A 22,125-nucleotide genomic window follows, 5' to 3' on the forward strand; every position below is an offset into this window, starting at 1 on the left:
CCAAACCATCAGGGGTTAGCCCAGTTGGCCAAGAGCCTGACTCTCAAGTAGGAGGTCAGCGGATCGAGTCTCCGCTCACGAGTTTGGAGATCTCATGAAATACTCCTTATATGTAGTTTAAAATCTAGTATCAGTATAATGTATGTTCTTTCCTCTTAAAAAAAAATAAAATTATGTACTAAATTTAGAACGACTTTTTAGGCACCACTCTTTTTCTTGCAGGGGACCATCATTTTATTTTTGGTAAGTTATTCGAAGTAATCTGAGGACACCCTTATCCATATATTTATTTTAATACCAAAACTACTCTCCTGATTATTTTTGTGTAATGATTAGTTAGTGTAATTAATAATTGATTAAGCTTAAATTAATAGATGATTTTTTTTAAAGAAATAGAATTATTGAGTGACTAAAGTAGTAGAAGAAAAAGAAGATAGAGATTTTTTTTTTTTTGAGATGGGTGAACATGGAGAAAAAACATCACTTGGGTACCAAGGTATGCTTGTAATTTAGTTAATGTTGCTATAAATGGCCTAAAATATCTTTCAAATGAAAATTGTAACAAAAAATTTCAACAAGGTCAATATAGTTCGGTTATATTATATGAAGAACATGTAGCCGAAATTTCTGCAAATGAAGTTCGGTTAACAAATCCGAAGTACACAGGTAACCGAACCATAGCTTTAATGGAGTTTTTGTTTGTTCGGCTAGCTGATGAAAAATCAAATGTAACCGAACTACTATGCTTTAGTTTACAGAGTTTTTTTCGGTTCAGTCGACTCGACCACATTGTAACCGAACTTTAAACATCAGAGTTCGGTAGGTTCGCAAAATCCGTACGAACAAGTCATTCAGCCGAACCCTTAGTTTTTCCATGCACTTAAAATCTATAGGTTCGGCATGATCGCAATGTTTATAAAACATTGCCGAACTCGTCGTTCGGTTAGCAAAGAAAATTGTGACTTAACCGAACTCATTATATACGTTTTCAGAGTGAAGTTCGGTTAGGAATTTATTTTTGCGATTTAACCGAACTCAACATTTGGCTATACAGAGAAGAGTTCGGTTTTGAATTTTTTTTTGCGACTCAACCGAACTTTGGCGTTTGGTTAGGAACAAAAAAACATTCTTAGCCGAAGTGTTCTTCATGTTCTTCATCTTTAAAAGTTCGGTTGTAAAACTAGATTTTTTTTTGTAAATTCTCCTAACCGAACTTACTACTGCCTCCATATTCAACCTATTTTGATGACTACTGCTCAAAATTTCAATAAAAAACGAATTTGATATAATGGGTTTGTGGGAGAATACTGATGGACGAGTTTGTTTACAAAATATTAATTAATCGACGATAAAAATTCAATGAATCGACGATGATGAAAATTTGATGATTTTGATTAGATTTATATGATCAGGTTTTGATGAAGAACGATTGTAGAATAGAGGAAGAGGAAGTTGTAGATTAATTATAATTTTAATTAGGTTAAAGGGTAAACTAGTCATCTCCACCTTTTAGGACACCCCTTATAACTATAGGGAAGGTGGCCTAATCAAATGATGGTCCCCAGAAAAACAATGGTGCCCAAAAAATCGTTCTAAATTTAGGCTTAAGCCCGGGTATAAAATTGTCCAAGCCCACCCAGCATAAGAAAAAGAAAAATTGAGACAAATAAAATGTACGGACAAAGGCTGATTTGTAATGATCAACATGATAGAGCCCATAAAGATGGAAACACTAAACAGTGTGACAAAAACCATTACTCTTCTTCACTTATCTTTTTGTTCTTCTTCATCCTTTAGCAAGTCGCACCATCGTGACCAACAAAAGTAAAATTACATAGAAGAAAAAAAATCGACCGCTTTCAATTTTCGCGGTAGCAGATGCTGTAAAACAACATGAACGATACTAGACGTGTTGACCTCTAGCTTTGCCACAAAGAAGAGCGTTTTTAGGAGGATTGTACTCAGTGTAGAGACTCTTCTCATCGTTCCATACTTTCACATACATTTCTTGTCCTAAATACCTTCTTGGCCAGATTTGAGATCTCAAATCCCACATTCCTTTGTTGTCTAGTGACACTAAAATTGCGGTCCATGACTTGGGGTACACCTGAATTGTGTAACCTTTTGGCGCATCCACTGCATTGTAGTGTTTCCTTTGTGCTGCTGTCCACTTTAGAGGTCCAAATCTGTATTTTTCAAGTCAACATTTAAAAGTTATAACCAGCCTTTAGTACTACGAACTGCAATATCTAGATTTTCAATAGCTAAAGTGTAAGAGAGAGGCTTACCCGACGATCCAGAAGTCATTACCCGCAAGATACCAAGATTGAATTGTGTTTTCTCTGTTACTGAAGATGATTTCGACAAAATCATGAAGCAAATTTGCAACAACAGGAGTTCCCAATTTAGCTGGAGTAGCAGCAGTTTTTTTGTTATAACTTTTTAAGTCGAATACTCCAGGAATGTTGAACCAATCAGCTAACTTCAATGGAGTGTCAGGGTTTACGTATGACATCCCGTTAATAGCATACCGTAGTTTTCCATTAATCTTAGTTTCCGAATTTGATAACCTGTATGTCGTCACTATCTTTTCGCTACCATAATGGTATGTCCCTTGAGGGTTAGGTCTCGCTGCACTCGCTGTCATATTGCATCTGCATTTCATATACAAACCAAATTAAATGTCAGGAATTATTTGATACCTATAGGTGTATGTACGTAATCATATAAATGAAGATTTGTAGCAAAGGTTATACCTGAAGCTTCGAGCTTGATTCATAGACCAGGGAACATCGGAAGCAGAAGGACCAACTGGCATTGCACCCGAAGCTTTTACTTGGGAGTTTGAATACGTAAGGTATCCGGTAGAAGTGAGAACAGGGGAGGTAAATCGTGAAGAAGCAACAATAAAGTAATCCTTAGCTGGTTGATTTAACGTCACAAGCACAGAGAGTGATTGGCCAACATGAACATCAAGAGAATCATATGTCTGTTGAATAGTATGAGACCCTCCCATTTCAACCAACTTCATTTTATGACCTTGAATCCTAAAATTGATCGAAGTTGACAAACCTACATTTGATAACCTGATCATGTACGTTTTACCTGGATCTCCTGTAAACTTGATTCCTCTTTGTACCCCGTTAATCAGTAAACCATCAGGGAAAGCTAGTTTTCGTCCTGAGTCCAAAGTGCTCTGCAATGCCTTATGGCCGGCCTTGTACCAGTCACCAATAAGCAAATGGAAATCATCAGCTGGTTGTGCAAATGGTAGAGGAATTTTGGGGCGAGTATACATATTGATTCCTCCGAATCCGCCGGAAGCTTTGTGCATTTGTAATGAGGGGAAATACATGAATGTTCCGATTTGATCTTTAACTTGAACATGGTATGTGAAGTTCCGGCCTGGAGGGATCGGACAATTGGTTCCGAGAGTTCCGTCTTGCCATGATGACTTCCTGTTCTTGATCCCATTCCTAAAGAGAGAACAATATTCAAAATCAAAATCTGATATCACTCTGTACGATTTAAATTAAAAGGTTTAGGCATAACACGCTAGATAGCTTTACCAGGTAAGGAGGAAAGGTTGATCTATCTTGTTAATAACATTAATGATAACATTATCGTTAGTGACAATATCAAGTCTAGGACCAGGGAACTGTCCATTGATGAGAATACCCTGCAAAACAAAATGAGACATACATCTTAAGTACCGTTATGTCAATGATAATGAACTAATTAAGCATTTAGACTCAAAATTAGGATCGGAATGGATTATTACCTGTTGAGGAGTGCCAAGAGGGGAAATGGTTCCATAAGTAACAACCCACGTGAAGTATCTGTATGGATCCTCTGCATCCACAACCATTACGGCACCCAAACATGCTAATACTCCTACTAGTAACTGCAGCATCATTGATCTGCTTCCTCTCATTTTATGACTATATCTCAGTAAAATTACAAAAATTCTCTGCTTCGTAGACTAATTTCTGCAATAGCCCAAATGAAAAGGATATTAGTAACTACAAAATGAGGTTCATTTGACCATTGTCTTCAAGAATCTGTAAAGAGTCAATGGTCAATTAACCAAGTTAAAATTTAAAATTAGATGGGGAACCGTGGGATTAGTCAAAATGTGGGACCCACCATACTAGATATTCGTCCAATCAAAGTTGGAGAAACTGAACTGGATCCAAGCAAAAAGAAATATAGTACACTGTCCTACATTTTTCTTTTCAAAAAGATGGATTTTTCTGTTAGATGGATACGGAAGAAACAAGTAACTAACCTTTGAGTGATTTTCCTCAAAATTCAAATGAATAAGAGATAGAAGCAATGCGGAATCGGAGAAAGAGAAGTTGATGGCGGTGATTGATTTGTTGATGATACTGAGTGGAAATGAGAGTTTGAGAAAATCTATATATAGAAAGTGATTATAATGGTTGGAAGTTTGCATTGATTGAGGGAACGTACTAGGTACGTAGCATGATGCCATAATCAAACCGGCCCATCTGCACCGCACTTCATGGGTCTCTCTCATGTGTATCTGACTCTCTCTCTCACTCTGTTTGTCTGTAACTATAATGAGACTAATGTCGATACTGGGTGCGATCTGTGCAAAGAGTGTACTCTTACCCTTAAACTAAACAAATTTTAAATGCAAATCTCGAGATTCTCCGTTTACTATAACTAGTAAAAGAAGCAGAAAACAAGAGAAAATGTTTAATTTTCCGGTAATTAAAAAAAACAAGTAATTTTTCCTCTGTTTGTCGCGTTTTTCTGAATTGTCGGTGGTCTATTGATTTGACGGATTTAGTCTATGGAAGCGGTAATCGGTTTACTCGTTAAAATGACATAAATGTTTTCACTCTCAAAATCATTATTGATAATTGTATTTAAGGAGTGCCATCCCGCTGTGAAGAAGATCCTAAATGCATGGTGGACAGAATAATTCATGAGGTACCGGTATGCATTTACTTCCTGAAGCTTTTCTCGGGGGAAATCTGACAAAGACCATACTCTGTTGAGCTGGATATAAGGATTTATGAGTGAATTTTCGTGATATATTTGCTGCGGAATTATCTATATGGTCGGGGTTCAGGAACCTTTATTATGTCAATTGCAAGTATTACTAGTACTTTGTTGTTACTGTATTTCAGTTAGAAGAACATTAACCCAAACAAGAAAAGAGTGAGCAACTCCATCATATTCCAATTAGACTCAGAAATTTAAGTGAATATCATCAAGACGGAGACCAGTAAAACTTATGGAAGAAAAGGATGATCAATTGTGATTAATAAAGATAGAGATGAAAACAGAGTGACACAAATACCACTACCCAGCTGGCTTCTCTTCTGCATTAATCTTCTTCTTCTAACAGGTCACACTATTGTGACCACCAATAGTAAATCACAAATATTACAAAAGCAAAATCACAAAGGAACTGGCCGCTTTTAATATTCGCGGTAGTAGATATACTAAATGAAAAGCTACTTAGCTTACTTCAGGGAATTGAAATAGTGTAGAAAGTAACACGTATTACTAGACATGTTTACCTCTAGCTTTCCCGCAGAAAAGCGTGTTTGGAGGAGGATTGTACTCGGTGTATAGACTTGTCTCATCATTCCATACTTTAACATACAATTCTTGTCCCAAATACCTTCTTGGCCAGATTTGAGACCTCAAATTCCACATTCCCTTGTTGTCTAATGGCAATAATATTGCAGTCCATGACTTTGGGTATACCTGAATTGTGTAACTTTTGGGAGCATCCACTAAATTGTAGTGTTTTCTTTGTGCTGCTGACCACTTCAGAGGTCCGTACCTGTATTTTTACGTTTATATTAAGCAACAGCCTTTTAGAGTGTGAATGTAGATAGACAGAGAGCGAGAAAGAGGCTTACCCGACGACCCAGAAATCGTTCCCAGCAAGGTACCAAGACTGAATGGTGTCTTCTGTATTACTGAAGATGATTTCGACGAAGTCATGAAGCAAAGCTCCAATCACAGGAGTTCCAAATTTAGCTGGAACTCCAATCGAAGTTTTTTTGCTGAAACTCTTTAAGTCGAACACTCCAGGAATGTTGAACCAATCAGCTAACTTAAGTGGAGTATCGGGGTTTATATAAGACATCCCATTAATAGCATACCGCAGTTTTCCATTAATTTTAGCTTCTGAGTTAGATAACCCGATTGTCTTCATTATCTTTACGCTTCCATAATGGTATGTACCTTGAGGGTTAGGTCTCGCTGCACTCGCTGTCAAATTGCATCTACATTTCAAACACAACCGAATTAAGTGTCAGAAATCAAATACAGAAAGCGAGTAAAGAAAATGTTTGTACAAAATCATATACCTGAAACTTCGAGCTTGTTTCATAGACCAGGGAACATGGGTAGTAGGACCAACTGGCAAAGCACCCGAAGCTTTAACTTTCGAGTTTGAGTACTTAATGTATCCGGTGGAAGTGAGAACAGGGGAGGTAAACCGCGAGGAAGCGACGATAAAATAATCTCTAGCTCGTTGGTTAAACGTTACAAGAACTGCAAGTGATTGACCGACATGGACATCCAGAGAATCATATGTCTCTTGAATAGTATGAGACCCACCCATTTCAACCAACCTCATTTTATGTCCTTGAATCCTGAAGTTGATTGATAATGACAAACCAACATTTGATAACTCGAAATGCTCCCTTTACAATTACTATACTAGTTTAATGAAGGAGAAGTCTTCAACATTTTCAAGGAAACTTAACTAAGATAATGCTTAATGTTTTGGTGATTAATTTAGGAAGTTCAATTCTGCTTGCCGCGTTTTTTGGATTCGTCGGTGGTTTTGGTCTACGGAAGGATCATGATTTATGGAAGTGAGCATTCGTAAATAGTTTTCTCTTTCAGACTCATTTTGCTGATTTATATCTGATCCGAGTGTTAATACATTGTGAAGAAGGCTCTAATTAAATGGACAAAAGAATTCATGGAGATGCTAGTAACTTTAATTTTCTGAATGTTCTCTTTTCTTTAAGAACATCTGACAGACCATAAATGTTTGACCGGGATTGATACAAGGATTTTGTAATACTAGATTTTTCTGATTTGTTTGCAGTCCAAATATACTTGTGGTCGGATTCAGCTGCAACATTTACATTTATAGTTATCCTAGTCGCTCAGTGAGATCTTAGCAAACCATGGACGGGCGAGCAACTCTTGAGTTATACTCCCTCCGTCCCCAATATATAGGTGGAAAAGTGAATTTCTCTTAGAATAAGAAATTTTATTGATTTCCTACATTTCCATCCTCTTTCCTGTTTTATCTTTTGTACAATTTCCAACATTACAAACAAAACTTAATTATAGTTGTAACTACCTATGATAAATAAGGGTAATATATGAAAAAATCCATCTTGGAATTGAAAGTCCGTCTATCTAATGGGACTACAATTTTTTACAACTCCGCCTATATATAGGGAACGAACGGAGTAGAAAAGAGGGTGAATAGTCCAGAAATAAGCTTTTACCAAAAATTGAGCCTATTATTGCATATATTGAAAAAAACCAAGGATCTGTTGATTACATATATTTATGTCAAAAATAAAATAAAAAATAGTAGATAATTTATTAGAAATGAACTTTCATCCCGCTAACCGCATGATCTATTCAATAATTCTTAATTAAGCATGTTTAATTAACAAACGATGGATACGATCGACTGACTTGTAAATTCCATTCATATATTACTTGGTCGTATCGTAAAATCATGTATAATTTACGTGTAAAAAGTCATCATTTCTAGTTCATAATCAAGTCATCGTTCATAATCATGGATACGATCGACCGACTTTTCAAAATTAGATTTTCGATTTCTCCTTCTTTTCTCACTCAAATTCTTTGATTTTTTGTGCCACTTTTTCCCCATTTCTCTGATCTACAAGTATGAGGTAGGATTGTGTTTTAGATTTGAGTTTGGAGGAGATTGATTGTCTTCTTCATATCTACAATGGTTGAGACGAATCAAGCTTGGGATTTGTTGTTTTCCCTCCTCTGAATCAGAGCCCTAGATCTTCTAGTGGTGATGATAAGCAGGATTCTGCTGCAGAATCAGAGATGGCCAAAGGAATTGCTGTTGGAAACCCTAGGAATGGAAAATGGAGGTCACTCTTCAAACCAAGTGATAAGGAAAGCTCAGGAAGTTTTTCTACTAGAAAATTGTCTTATTTCAAACCTCAATCAGGTAACGATAAGAAGATTATCATCTGAGCTACCAATTTTAAAGAAGAAATTAAGGTATGCAAATTTTTTCTTATTGGCTATTTTGTGGGTGGACGCCCTTCTTTATCTGTCATTGAATCTGCTGTGAAGGAGTGGAATCCAAAAAGTAAATTTCAAATGACCATTCATGATGGTTCAGTTTTCTTATTTGAATTTGAGCTAGAAGAGGATAGAGTTTCTTCCTTGGAACATGTTTCTATATTTATTTCAAGTAAAATTTTTGTGATCCGACCATGACATCTATTTATTGAAGAATCAGTTTAAGAAATAAAGAAAATACCTATTTGGATGAACTTGAGGAAGATCCCTATTCATTTATGAAATGCAAAGGGAATCAACATGATTTCTAGTGCTTTGGGTGCTCGTTTGCTTCCCGATAAACATACATTGGATAGAACTAGAATGAGCTTCGCGAAGGTCTATGTGGAAATTGAAGCTGATTTTGATTATCTAGACTTTATCCCAGTTTCTTTTGATGGGAAGGAATTCAATGTCCTTGTTGAATACTCAATGAAACCTCCAAGATGTGTCTCTTGTGCTATATTTGGACATTCTAGTAGTAAATGTACGAAGGTACCAAAGCAATTGATAGTTGATTATGTTCCCGCATCTCTGTCAACATCTGTCGAGAAAGGGCTAGATCCTGAAACGGTGGAGCAAATGATAGTTGATTTTGTGCCTAAAGTATCATCTACTACCGTTGATACCGGTGCAGAGATGTGTGTGAATGGTGAGAAGGTACTTGAACAAGAAAAAGTTCTCGGTGAGTGGGTTTCTTATAAAAGAAAGAAAGGCACTGAAAAACAGAAAAATGTAGAGCACTTACAGATTCTACATCTCAACCGATTGTAGAAGTTGCAAGCACCTCACATAGTGAGCCCGCCATACCCCCGGGTTTTGAATACCAAAACAGGTTTCATGGTATTGAAGAAGAAGAAGAAGAAGAAGAAGAAGAAGGGGAGGTAGCCACTTCCCAGTTGGCTCAGAAAGTTCCAAAGAAAGCATCGCATAGCCGTCATTGCCCAAGACAATTATACGTATTGGTATGAAGAGTATGAAATATAAAGGTACATGTATGTTTCCAAGTAGTACTCTTTCAAGTTCAAAAAAGAATAAGCCTCATAAATCTAAAGCTCCTAACAAAGCACCCGCAGATAAACTCATGGAGTTTGGATCTTCATGGGAGTAGAATTTCCACCTTTAAAGACTAATCGTGAAGAAATGTTTAGCGATTTAGAAAAAAAACCACGATGATCTAATTATAGAAGATGTTGACAGGTCTGCTAATTGACTTTAGGGAGTGGTCCTCATTGCAGTTTGCAAGTTTCTCTTTGCTTTTTGTTTTTTAAGTTTCACAAGTTGTGTCTTTTGTTGACACTCTTTGTTCTCTTAGAAATTTCTTTGTATTCTTAGTTTCCGTGGGCATTTCGCCCGCACGCGGCTTGTGTGCACTTTAATCTATTCTCTTTGATAGATAAAAAAAAATGTTTAATTGCTCGAGGTGTATTTTTTATTTTTGCTAAATCTGCATTATTCAGTTTTTGCTAAACCACGGATTTATAAATGGGTACATTAGTTATATACCCTTAGTTGGGCAACTTGAAAGGGGGAGACGCTCCAAGGATCGGCAATAAAATCCGAGTCAACTTAGCTCTTAAATATTTTTTTTGTTTCCAAGAATTACTAGCAATCCAAGCTTTTTTTATAGTCATCTTTCCTTTAATTTGTTCTGTGCCTGTTTCAATTGTTTCAATCAATTCAAATTTCCCTGTATTCTCAATATTTTTTTTGATTTCTCTGTTGATTTAATTTTCTAGGGTTTCGTTTATGTTTTCTTTTTTCAGAATTTGTTTATTGTTTGTATCATAATAAAATTAAAAAATATTGGTCCAGATGTTGTAAAGACCACCATCCAGTTGTTATCCAAATCTTCCATCGAGCCAACCGACGCAGCCCACTAGCCTTCCCAGCTTGCCATGAGGTCAACTTTTGGTCAATGGTCAAAGTCAACTTTCGGCCAATAGTCAAAGTCAACTATCGGTCAACGGTCAAAGTCAACATCAAGCGGTCAAGACTTAGTTCGCCTGAACTGGTCCCCCGGCCAAGTCCGTCGTCCAGATTGCTAGTCGTGTTTCTATCCATGATGTCATCCAGTCAATAATTCAGTCTTTCAACCGTGTTGTCATCTAGTTAATAATTCAGTCTTCCAACTGTAATGTCATCCAGTCAATAATTCAGTCTTCCAGCCATACTATCATCCATGTTGTCAACTAGTCTGCCAACAAATCATGCCAGTCAGAGCTCGACAGTGGCAGTCAACACCCAGCCAACATCAAAAAGTCAACCCGCCGGTCAAAGTCAAAATTCGCCAGAAAAGTTTTAGAAGTTTCTGGAATGCTTGTTGACCAAGGCGCTGTGGAGAAAGTTCTGGAACATTCAAGATGTCTTGCTGGCCAAGTTACTTGCATATGAAGTTCATCTCGAAATTATGATTTAACTCGTATATTCAACTGTATAAATATAGGAGAATCTCAACCCTAAGAGGACATGCCTAGATACACGAAAAAATACCACCAAACCAAAAAGGAATCAGAAAATCATGTAATCAATAGATCAATAAAATATCTCTCCCCACGTGGATTTGTCTGTGGATGTTGGATAAACTTGCCGAACCATGTTAAAGTCGTGCCTCTCATATTTATGCTTATTTCATGTTATTAACCTAGTTTATATCATCATCGTCAAATCAATTGTGTTCTGTGACTAGAAATATTTCTTGGTACAAACATTGATGCCTAGAAAACAAAAATTTCTTTAGAGTTCAACTTTTTCCCGCTGATTCAAAATCCTCTAATTTTATTAAAAGGAAATTTCAACAATGCCCAATGTCAGATGTTCCTACAAACGATTTCTTAAACTTCCTCAATGAGCTGATGCAAGATCAATCTGATCGCATTTGTCTATCATTCAGAATTCATATTGGTTTTCTTAGAGTAGTTTCTACTATTATGATTGATGAATGAAATTTTCGAGAATCTTAGTTAAGGTCTCAAAGAAATAAAAATAGGTGATGATCCTAGGGGCTTAAGAGTGGATGACATGGATTTTGCTCTGGATATGGCTTGGTCTCCAGTAGGAAGGATTATTACAAAGAAGACTGTTGATCCTCATATCTTTATAATCATATTCACAAGTGCTAGAAACTTTGCTTCTGCTTTCTATTCAAACCCAAACAAAGTTCGTGGGAAATTGGTTACAATGAGAATTATATGAACAGTGAAGAGAAGATAAAAAATGTTAACTTCAATGCTCATGATTTCTGGATTGAGTTTGAATTGCGGAATTATTTGATAGAAATAGGTGATGTTTCTAAGAAGGTTGTTGATTCAGTTGGTTTAGTTCTTATATTATCAGGACCTATCAATAATCGAGGAAAATTTGTTGCTCATGTTATAGTAAACAAGAGTGTTATGCACGTGCATACGCACGTGCATGTATCAATGGCCGATATTTCATCAGCACGTGAGTTTTTCTTGTATCACGCCACGTCTATTTCTTATTGGTAGTCCATACAAAACTGAATGAGACGTGTTGTATCATAACATTTTTCTAATGGCTCACATTTCACCAAAATTTGTATGCAATCTCATCTTAGTAACTGTCAAGTGTCATAGTAATCTAGTTTAGTCCTCCTTTGACCTGAAGACAAGGCTTGGAGATAAAAAATCCTAATATTATTTCCCTTTCCCATTCTTCATCTCTCTCTCTCTTTTCTTCCCATTGTTTCTCTGTTAAGCCTAGACAAAACCACCATTACACCCCTGGTTACACCATCACCGTCACCTTGTTTCTTCTTCTCCTCCATGAAGACCACCACATATTTATATACTTTAGTACTTGTGTAGAACAATAATTGATCAAATAAATTTCTATAATTTGCTAAAATTTCTTTTTATGATCTTATTGGATTTGGTTATTGTTCTAAAGTTTGCGATCAGTCGGCTTTATATAGACTTTAATTTTTCTATGTCAGTGCATTTCTTCTATTCTGATTATGATTTTGTATGAAAGTGATTTTCATTTTGATTACGGAGATCTAAGTTTCGATGATATGATTTTGATAATATGGAAATTACGTTTATGACCCGATATATATTTATGTAATGAACAAAATAAAAAAAAATTTAAGGGTAAAAATGGAAACTAAAAATTGCAGCTTCATTTACTGTTGCTAAGGGGAGTCGGCTTTATACAATAGAATAGATACTTCTAAAGTTTTAATCCATCAAGTTAAAATTATTATTGTTGAGCGAAAGGATAGAGAAACTATCAAGCTGAAGATTTTCTTCATTGGGCTACCTCATGGTTCATGTAGAGAATGTTAGTTCATGGAACACATAAAGAGCAGCTGTGAGAGCAGAAAATACAGCTACAATAAGACAGCTCCAAGAATCATTATTCAGGATGAATAAGGTGTTTCTTTGCATGGTTATGTGAATCTACTAACATCCTACAAATTAACCAGAGTGAGATTGATAAGTATATTCAACAAACTAGAGGAATCAAAATAAAAAGGATTAGTCTAGAAGATGAAGATAATGAAAGCTATGTAAATCAGAAATCTGATTCTCTAAAGCAAAACACCAGTAAGAAAATAGCTCTTAAAGGGAAATCGACTCCTATTATTGAAGAAGAAGACTTGAGAAATGAAGTTGAGAAGGTTAGTCATGGGGAAAAAAAGGAATAGCCCCTCAAGAGGTACTGTAATCAAATATGCGACCGTTATTAAAGAAAGGAAACAAAAAAAGAAACATGATAAATGGTTTAGAATGCTGAACCGATGTGCTGGTTTGGGAGGAAAGAAAAGTATTGTTTTTAATAATGAGATTGATTAAAACAAAGGTAATAACTCAAATGAATGGCTTGTAGTGGAGGGAAATGAGAGATATATCCCAATTGAGATTGTTGAGGAGGTGCTTTCTGAAGATGTGAAACAAAGTAGGAAAAGTAATGAAATAAATGAAGAGGTGGATGCTTTTGCTAGTGCAAACATCAATGAGAGTTTCATCACATGGAGTCTGATTGAACCTGAAATGGAAACTGAAAGAGTAACTACTGAGGGGGTATCAAATAAGCAAGCTCATATTCTCAATTCCTTGACATCTATGGAGATAACCAAATTCAAAAATATCTCCGATCTTTCTAAATCTCCAGTCTTATCTTTTAAAATTCATTGCGTGATTATTTTAAGAATTTTTGTCACATCATGATTCTTATGTCTCTAAGTTATTACGTCCTAATTTTTTATTGTCAGCATCATGACTTTTCAGTCAGTTATTCTCTTATACTTTTAAACAGATCATAATCGTCTTATATATAGCTTAATGAATAGTGTTTTTACCCTTAATAGAAATCTTCTCTTTTATAACATGGTTATGGATGAAAGAGCTTATGGATATGACTTTAATATTTTATCCTGAAATCTTCAGGGCATTAGAGCTTGCTTGAAACAATATCACTTCAACCACCTAAGTAAAATACACAGACCAGATATGATTTTTCTTTCAGAAACAAAAGTCAAAAACATAACTATAGAAAAGGTTCTTCATAAACTACAAGTTAAAGATTGGTGTACCTTACCTTAAATCGGAAGATCTGGAGGATTTTCCATTGCTTGGTATCAGAGAGTTTCCGCAAATCTCATCTCATTTATGAATAGTGTTTTAATTTTCATGTTATAAAATATAATTTGAGCATGATCATTTCCTTTATGTATGGCGCTTTAGATAATAATATGAGAATAGAACAATGGAATTCATTTCTAGTTTTTAGTCAATTAAATAGTCCTTGGGCTTTGATTGGAGACATGAGTTTTATTTTACTTAAGGATGAAAAGGAAGGAGGAAATGATACTACATCTAATAATTTAGCTTTTGTTTACAGTTGCATTCAAAACCTAGGTCTTGTTGATTTGAATTTACATGCCTTCCATTTACTTGGACTAATAAAATAATATGAGATATACAAGAAAGAATAGACAGAGTTTTAGTAAATCATAAATGGTTATAAATTCTATCAAAATCTAGCACTAAACACCTTACTAGAGTTATGTCGGATCACTCTCTCATTCTGTTAGAAACAATGCAAATGATAGATTAAGGTGATAGACCTTATATATATATATATGAGATATTGGAAAGAACATAAGTCATATAATGCATCAATATAAGTTCTATAGAAAACAGTAATAACAAAAAAAGTAGTACTAGTAATATTCTTAGAAATTTAGAAACTGATCTTAGAATTTGGAATAAAATAGAATTTGATAACATATTTAAGAACATTACTAACTTACTTGTAATGAGATTTAATCAGAACAAAAGTCTTGTAGTATAGAAACTAGGGACAAAATAAATGAACTAAGCTCATGGTATTCATGGAAATTTTTTACAGGGGTCAACGCATGTTAAAGAGAAATGGATTAAGGAAAACGATCACAATACTAGGTTCTTCCACCAGAATTCCTCGGAGAGGAAAAAAATTAATAATAAATATGCTCTTAGGTATATGGATAGAAGGACAACATGATTTAGATAATGAAATATACTTTATATTCAGTGAAATCATTAAGACTGGTATAAATGTAGATGAGAATAACAACATTTGTATAATTCTTTTGAACTTGAAATAAAAAATGAATTGCTTTCGATGAACTCTTGGGGGGCATCGGGTCCCTATGGTACCACCCCTCCCCTCCCCCCACCCCTCCAGGGTTTTATTAACACCACTGAGATAGATTCAGAGAAGAGATTGTTAGTTGCATTAAATATGTCTTTAAAGAAAAGAGCTTTTTAATCTGAAAATTAATCATACATACATTTCCTTGATTCCGAAAAATAAAACTCCCAAAACTCCTAATGACTTTCGACCCATAAGCTTAAGTAACTATTTATTTAAAATTATAGCTAAAATTATTGCATATAGGATAAAACCTTTCTTAGACAAACTCATCTCACATAATTAATCTGCTTTTATCCCCAAAAGGCAAATTACCGACAACATAATTATGGCATATGAAATACTGCATACTATGATTAGCAAGAGGAAAATTGGTTATTTGGCTTTAAAACTTGACTTATCTAAAGCATCTGATAGATTATAATGGAATTTCATTATACATGTTTTTAAGAGATTAGGTTTCCAAAAGACTTTTTTGATCTTATATATACTTGTATTTCTTTAGTTTCTTATGCTGTGCTTGTTAATGGTATCCCTGTTGAGGCTTTCTTTTCCTCCAGGGGTATCAGGCACACTATCTAAGTTGCTTTTACATGCTGAAAGTGTCGGTAAAATTTCAGGGGTTAAAATCACTAAAGATTGTCCCTCTATTTACCACTGTTAGTATTGTTCAAGCTCGTAATCTTATTAGCTTACTCAACGTCTTTAATGTTTCTTCAAGTCAGGTCATAAACTATCAAAAATCTGGGGTATATTTTATTAAAAAAGTTCAAAATAAACACTGAAAAATCTTATCTAGAATATCTTAAAGTTAAAATGATTATTAAAATAGATACTTATCTAGGTACACCCCTTTTCTTTAATATAGGTAAAACCTTTAACTTTCAAAATATGTTAGATAAAGTCCACAACAGAGTTTAGAGTTGGAAAGCTAAGCTTTTATCTCAAGCAGGTAGGACTACTCTAATTAAATCCGTCACTAATGCTATGCCAATGTTCTAAATGATGTTTTTTTTTCCTAGAAAAACTTTAGAAAGAATTGATACCTTACAGAGGGACTTCTAGTGGAAGAAAAATAAAAATACTAATCTATTTAAAAGCTTGAGATTCTGTTTGTATTAGCAAATCTAGTAGTCTGTGTATTAAAAATCCACGTAAGTTCAACTTAGCCCTTCTCACTAGACTGGCGTGGAGATTAATCGAAAATCCGGATAAACTTTGGTGTGTCATTTTTAGATGCAAGTATTTTCCTAAAACTGACCCTCTAAATTATAAGAAAAAATCAATTAGGTCCTAGGTTTGGACTAGTATTTTCAAAGGAATTGACATTATTATTTGGAAATAGGAAATGGAAGGAACATTAGAGTTTGAATGATAAATGACTTCCTAATGGTAGGACTCCAAATCCTAAATCTGGTATCAGTCCTTCATATAATCTTAAAGTCTCTGATCTAATTTCTCTCTTTATAATAAGTTAGAAAATGAAAGTACTTATCATCTCTTTTTAAAATGTTCTTCCCTGAGGCTATCTAGAGAGGCGTGTATTTATCTTCTATGTTCTACAATGCTTCTTCTTTAAATTTCAAAAATTGGTGTCTATTGTGGTTAAAAGATAAGAGGCTCAGGGAAACTTATGCTTAAAACAATAAGACATTTTCTTACGCCATCGTTTTATTAGATGGAAAAGGTCTAGTTTGCGATTTTCCAGGTGGTTCTGGGTCTTCTCCAGTTCAGATTAAGTAGAATCCAGAGCTTGCAGAGCTTGTGGGATATGCAATATTAAGGCATGCTTACATATTCAGAACCTACAATTAGTCAATCATTTCTTCGTACCATTTGGTAACTGGATATAATCCTGAAATTTGTATTCTTACGTATTTTTGGTTGTGCTATGTATGTGCCATTGTGACCCTAAATCGTACTATAATGGGTCATTTAAACCTTTGGCAGGTGATCCCTTAACCTCTAGATTTGCGAATCGTCACTTTAATGAGACAGTCTTCCTGTCGCTAAGGAGAGATAAGAAAAAAGGATTTCTTAAGGGAACGATAGGAATTGTTATGGTGTGTTCCTTTTCTGTCTCACATTGATTCTTTTTCTCCACAAGTGAAGAAGAATAATTGATTTTCAGAATGCATATTCATATTGCTAAAGTGACAAGGTCACACATACCAGCTGCAATTGTACCTGCAAGGTAAGATATCCCCAGTAAGGAATATACACCATAGACTATATAAGGTGGTTCCAACTAATCTCGGTGGAGGTGTAGTTGACATCGTGGCTCCATAAAAGAAGATGGATAGACCACCAGGTTCAATCAATGTTCACCTAGAAATAAAGTAGGTGAATAAGGCACAACCTAATTTATATCATTAATGAAATTATCTCAATAGGTTGTCTCTGATAATGTCCATGAATCAAATGGAGGACGCTCCAAAGTTTAATGATTCCAGAGAAAATGAAATCCCAGTGGATTATGAGAATGCCTACGAGTCAATGGAAAGATCATGAGATCATGTTAATGATTATTATTTTCATATACAGTTGCTTAAGAAAATAGAGCAAGATGTTATTAAACCATGATGCTTATTTTTTGATGTCAACAAAGAGCATATTTGGCCTACACTATCCAGGTAGAACTTGGTTCTTTGAAAAATATACATGTATTTGGTATGGTAGTGCTAAGCAACCAAGTTTAAAGCTTGTGGGGGACATACATGATTATTTGTCACAATACGCAATGAGAAGAATGGAGTCTTAAAGTATAAAGACTCTCCTTGTGGAGCGTGGTTCCTTACAAACCCCTGGAATTGTTTCTTTTCTTGTATATAACGTTGTGCTACTTAGTTAGCTTGGTAGTTTCAAAAGTACTTGAAATGCATCATCTTTATGTGGTTATTAGTTATCTCTGTAAGGATTAAGGGATAAAAAGGTAAGGTACTTTTCCATGCGTACTCACAAAGAAGTTCTTTAAGTGAAGTTGTAGATATCTAAGTCGATGGTATGGATATAATATGTACTATAACACTGGTATTTTTCACATGACGCAGGCTCAAAGATGCATCATTGGCTTAAGATGAAGCTAATGTAATACCCGCATATTTCTCATGGCGCATGCTCAAATATGCGTCGTTGGCTTGAGATGAAGCTTTTGTTAGAGAACTGCTCGGTCGAACTCGCAAACGTTGTTGTTAAAGCACTGCTCGGTCGAACTAGCAAGCGTTGCTATCTCAAGCTTGTTTGTCAAGTATAGTTGCCAAAACTATAACTCTTGATTTCTAGTCTACTTATAGCTAAGTCTCAGATTAGGATAGAAAGTGTAGTTGAGTATTAGACTTCAAGACGAAGAACTACTAAGGGGAGCTTGTGGAACTTCATCAACAAAAGGTATGTGGAGACTTGAACTCATCTATCACTCAAAAGTCTATCTACTCTATCTCCTATTTGAGACAAAATTCGTGTAGCTATATAGACTTCAATTATATACATTTGATATTTCGAGCTGAGTTATACTCGCTTACATATATCTCGAAATATGTGTTGGTAAGCTTTCGCTTTAACCAAGTTCATCTTATATTCTTGACGGAAGTCAAAATATGATCATGTGAAAATCGCCTGGTAACATCTTACTTGATTTGTGTGAGACAGTCATTTGATATAGACTCGGAATGCTTCGTATTGATCATTCGATCACTTGAAAATGACTTTGAAGCTAATACCTTGTTTGAGACAGCTATTGTCGTCTTCCGAGAATGTTTCAATGGTTGAAATGAGAGTTTAGAACAATTGGATATAAGCACAGTATGCATACTTGCATATGTGTAATCCAAGTCCGGGAACCATAGTACGCATACCCATACGCTTACTGGTTGGTTTGGTAGAAGTCCGAGAACTATAGTATGCGTACCGGTACACGTACTAGCGTGAGGTTCAGGTTCCGGTAATTTGTGATGAGTTTGGTTTATAATTAGTGGTATGCGTACCCGTTCGCATACTGGCGAACCCAAACATAGTCCGGCTACTTAGGTATGCGTACCCGTATGCACACTTGAGTAGGTTAAGTTCTAAAATTGATTTGTTCATGAACTAATACATTTATATAATAAGTAATGCAATCCGTGGCTATAATGTTCATGACTTGATTCGAGTGAATCAAAATCGATTTTGCTTCAATTGTCTTGTATACTTCTATGAGAATATAAACAATTGAACAACTCTAGAACTAGTTTCATTCGAGTCATTTGAACTAGTTATGGTTAAGATGAATAAGGTTGATATGAAAGTGTTCATATGGCTAACTTCGATTAACTATTGTGAGCCAACAATGTAGTACCATGTATTTTTATTCACCTTTTTGGGTCGGTTTTTTCCATATAGCTAATTACATTGTTAATTTGGGTTGTTGTTGAGTCACTTATTTTCCCATATCATAAGTTAGACACTTAAGTAAATATTTATAAATCCTTAGAAAATCTTTTTCCTATCATTTAGTTGAAAATGTTTTGAATGATGTTTAATGTATTCATATGCTTCAATTCATGTATAAAAGTTTCAATTATGTTTGGTATAAAAGTAAATTAGCAAGAATAAATATACGCATAAGTCTCGTTCCGACCCGTAACGCCTTGAGTTTGGATCTCCATATGGATTTGACCCTGGTCCGGAACTCGGGGTGTTACAAGTTGGTATCAGAGCTCTAGGATTTATATCTTTAATGGGAATGTAAATAAAATAATTTGTATGTTGCAATGCAGGCTTATCTGATATGAGTGTGCTATTGCTTGTTTCATGTCAGTGGTTGTATTATGGCTTTGTGAAATTCATATAAATTATTAATTTTGAGTTGGATTGAATTGCCGTGTTGTGTGTATTATACTATTTATATTATGTGAAATTTTAGGTTATACGTATTTTCTAAATTTCGGGACGAAATTTCTTTTAAGGGTGGTAGAATGTAATACCTTGTATTTTTATTCACCTTTTTGGTCGTGTTTTACCATATAACTAATTACATTGTTAATTTGGGTTGTTGTTGAGTCACTTATTTTTCCTTATCATAAGTTATGACACTTGAGTAAATATTTACTAGAACACCGCTGCTATGGTGGGAGGACCGACCGAAGAAAAATAAAACACCACTGTAATAATAAGATTGTAAAACAAATATTGTAACCCCGAAGACAGGTGCGGTCAATTTGCTTTTATCTTTATAGTAATAAGCCATAGTGGATAACCGGTACCATAATAGTAAGGACACGAACATGGATTTTTTAGTTTTGGATGGGTAATCTAATACGATATGATTTCTACACCAACATCACACACGTCATACACATGGAAGACGGTGGCTTCAAATACGACATCAACATGGTGAATGGGCGATAGTGGTGGTGCCATTGGTAGTCTCAATGATATTGGTGGTGGTGATTTCGAAATCCCACAATGGCACGACATTGTTATTATTATAAATGGGAAAGGAAGGAATAAATAAAGTTTTTAAGCAAATAAAAGAGCAGAAAAATGAACTCATAGATGGACTGGCAGGCTGGAACGTCATTAGATAACCCTTATAATAAATGGGACACGTGTGAAACACCTGATTTTTTCTTTTCTTTTTATAAACACAAATCTTTTAGATTAGCCTTGCCTGTTTTCCTCCTCAGTATGTAATCAGAACTCATCCACATTCGCCTACATCGCTATAACATCTTCATATGTTCACCTGTTTTAGCTTAAGTCTTCTGGATACATGGTGCTGATGAAATCTGTACATAGTAAAATTATTTCATGGGAGAAATATTTGGTTTAATTTTTGAGATTTGGGTTTTCTTTTAATCATTTACTATCAGCATACTTATGTTCAATTATATTTACTAAAGATTTGAGCTAATCTTTGAACTGGTTCCAAAATGAGTTTGGGTGAATTGTGCAATGGGTTTTGCTTCTATTGACGATGTTATGTTCTTAAGAAATGTTCTTAAGAAACTTGATGAATTTTACAATATGAATTTTTTTCTTCTAATTTGGGAGTGTATGGTAGATTTGATTTCTTATAATAATCTGATTTCTAATTTCATGTCTTAATTTTTTCTTTTCTTTCAATTGAAAAAGGTATGCATTGGAATAAAATTAATTGGTATATGAAATTGTAGTTGAAAAACGGTAGAAATTTATGTGGAGCCGGTGGTACTTATGACAGCGAGGAGATCGAAGGTGGTGGAGGATGGTGGTGTGCTCACAATTGGGAGGAGAGGAGGAGGAATAAACGATGTTATTTTGAAGATGATTTGAATTTGAAAGTTGCAATGGTTTCGGTTGAATGTGGTAATGGTGGTGGTGGAGGATGGTGGTGCTAACGTTTCAGAATAGAGTTGACTAGGTCATATCTTTTAAAATCGGAATTGCATTTGAAATCGAAGTTGCATTTGAAATCAGAGTTAAAAATAAGAAGGTACCTGGTTATGGTGCTGCTGGTGTTGGAGAAGAAGGGTGGCGGCGGTGACGGTGTTACTGGTCACGTTGGTGGTGGTGTTTTACTGGTGCTGCTGGTGGTGGAGGAAGCCATCGGTAAATATGGTGGCGGATCTGTGGGTGACTTGAATTGGTCGCGATGATGGGGTTATCTTTAAATTGAAGTGGAAAAGAAAGAGATGATATTCAACAACAAGGAAGAGGGTTATTTTCGTCCATGAAAAAAGCTACGGAATCTGATTTTTTTATATGAAATTGAAAATATCCATTACTCTTCATTTGACAAAAAAGTGGTCATAAAAGGGATTCCCTCCCTACTGGCCCTCCGGTCGGTCGGCCCAATAGATCCTTAGAAAATCCTTTTTCTATCATTTAGTTAAAATGTATGATGTGATTGAGGAGAATCAGAGGTGAAGAAAAGAGAACAACCATATTAGAGAGATAAATGGTTATATTACATAGGTTACAGTATACACAAATAAAATGGGTAACTGGATGGACCGCACATCCATGGGCCGTAGGTCCTGTAACACTCCCCCTTGTGCGGTTCAATAACAAAACTTTATACGTAGTGCTTCACATATAGTGCTTGGAATGTATTTCTTCAAATGACGTCATGTCCTTGATGGCTTGTGCCGAAATCAA

At 35.2% G+C, this 22,125-nt stretch overlaps 2 protein-coding genes across 2 annotated transcripts; both read right to left on the bottom strand.

The window, feature by feature from the left end:
* Positions 1–1,744: 1,744 nt before the first annotated feature.
* On the bottom strand, positions 1,745–4,381 carry LOC113289370 (L-ascorbate oxidase homolog). The gene is made up of 6 exons (XM_026538608.1): positions 4,289–4,381; positions 3,782–3,989; positions 3,570–3,679; positions 2,757–3,476; positions 2,289–2,654; positions 1,745–2,186 (listed from the first exon to the last, which is right to left on the bottom strand). The coding sequence occupies exons 2-6, from the start codon at positions 3,932–3,934 to the stop codon at positions 1,904–1,906; spliced, it is 1,632 nt and encodes a 543-aa protein (XP_026394393.1). The 5' UTR covers positions 3,935–3,989; positions 4,289–4,381; the 3' UTR covers positions 1,745–1,903.
* A 1,073-nt stretch (positions 4,382–5,454) lies between these two features.
* LOC113291513 (L-ascorbate oxidase homolog) lies at positions 5,455–8,586 on the bottom strand. The gene is made up of 4 exons (XM_026541039.1): positions 8,552–8,586; positions 6,357–6,695; positions 5,904–6,272; positions 5,455–5,824 (listed from the first exon to the last, which is right to left on the bottom strand). The coding sequence occupies exons 1-4, from the start codon at positions 8,584–8,586 to the stop codon at positions 5,542–5,544; spliced, it is 1,026 nt and encodes a 341-aa protein (XP_026396824.1). The 3' UTR covers positions 5,455–5,541.
* Between the last annotated feature and the right edge of the window lie 13,539 nt (positions 8,587–22,125).

The sequence above is a fragment of the Papaver somniferum genome, chromosome 6 (assembly GCF_003573695.1).
Source record: "Papaver somniferum cultivar HN1 chromosome 6, ASM357369v1, whole genome shotgun sequence".
NCBI lineage: Eukaryota > Viridiplantae > Streptophyta > Magnoliopsida > Ranunculales > Papaveraceae > Papaver > Papaver somniferum.

What these genes read in the sequence shown, in the direction of transcription:
- LOC113289370 (XM_026538608.1), bottom strand. Translation starts at nt 3,934, where the DNA reads ATGAGAGGAAGCAGATCAATGATGCTGCAGTTACTAGTAGGAGTATTA. An exon ending in CAACCTTTCCTCCTTACCTG is followed by an intron (nt 3,477 to 3,569) that starts GTAAAGCTATCT and finishes TTCTCTCTTTAG; the next exon opens with GAATGGGATCAAGAACAGGA. An exon ending in AATCAAGCTCGAAGCTTCAG is followed by an intron (nt 2,655 to 2,756) that starts GTATAACCTTTG and finishes TATGAAATGCAG; the next exon opens with ATGCAATATGACAGCGAGTG.
- LOC113291513 (XM_026541039.1), bottom strand. Translation starts at nt 8,586, where the DNA reads ATGAATAGGGATCTTCCTCAAGTTCATCCAAATAG. An exon ending in AAACAAGCTCGAAGTTTCAG is followed by an intron (nt 6,273 to 6,356) that starts GTATATGATTTT and finishes TTTGAAATGTAG; the next exon opens with ATGCAATTTGACAGCGAGTG. An exon ending in AACGATTTCTGGGTCGTCGG is followed by an intron (nt 5,825 to 5,903) that starts GTAAGCCTCTTT and finishes GTAAAAATACAG; the next exon opens with GTACGGACCTCTGAAGTGGT.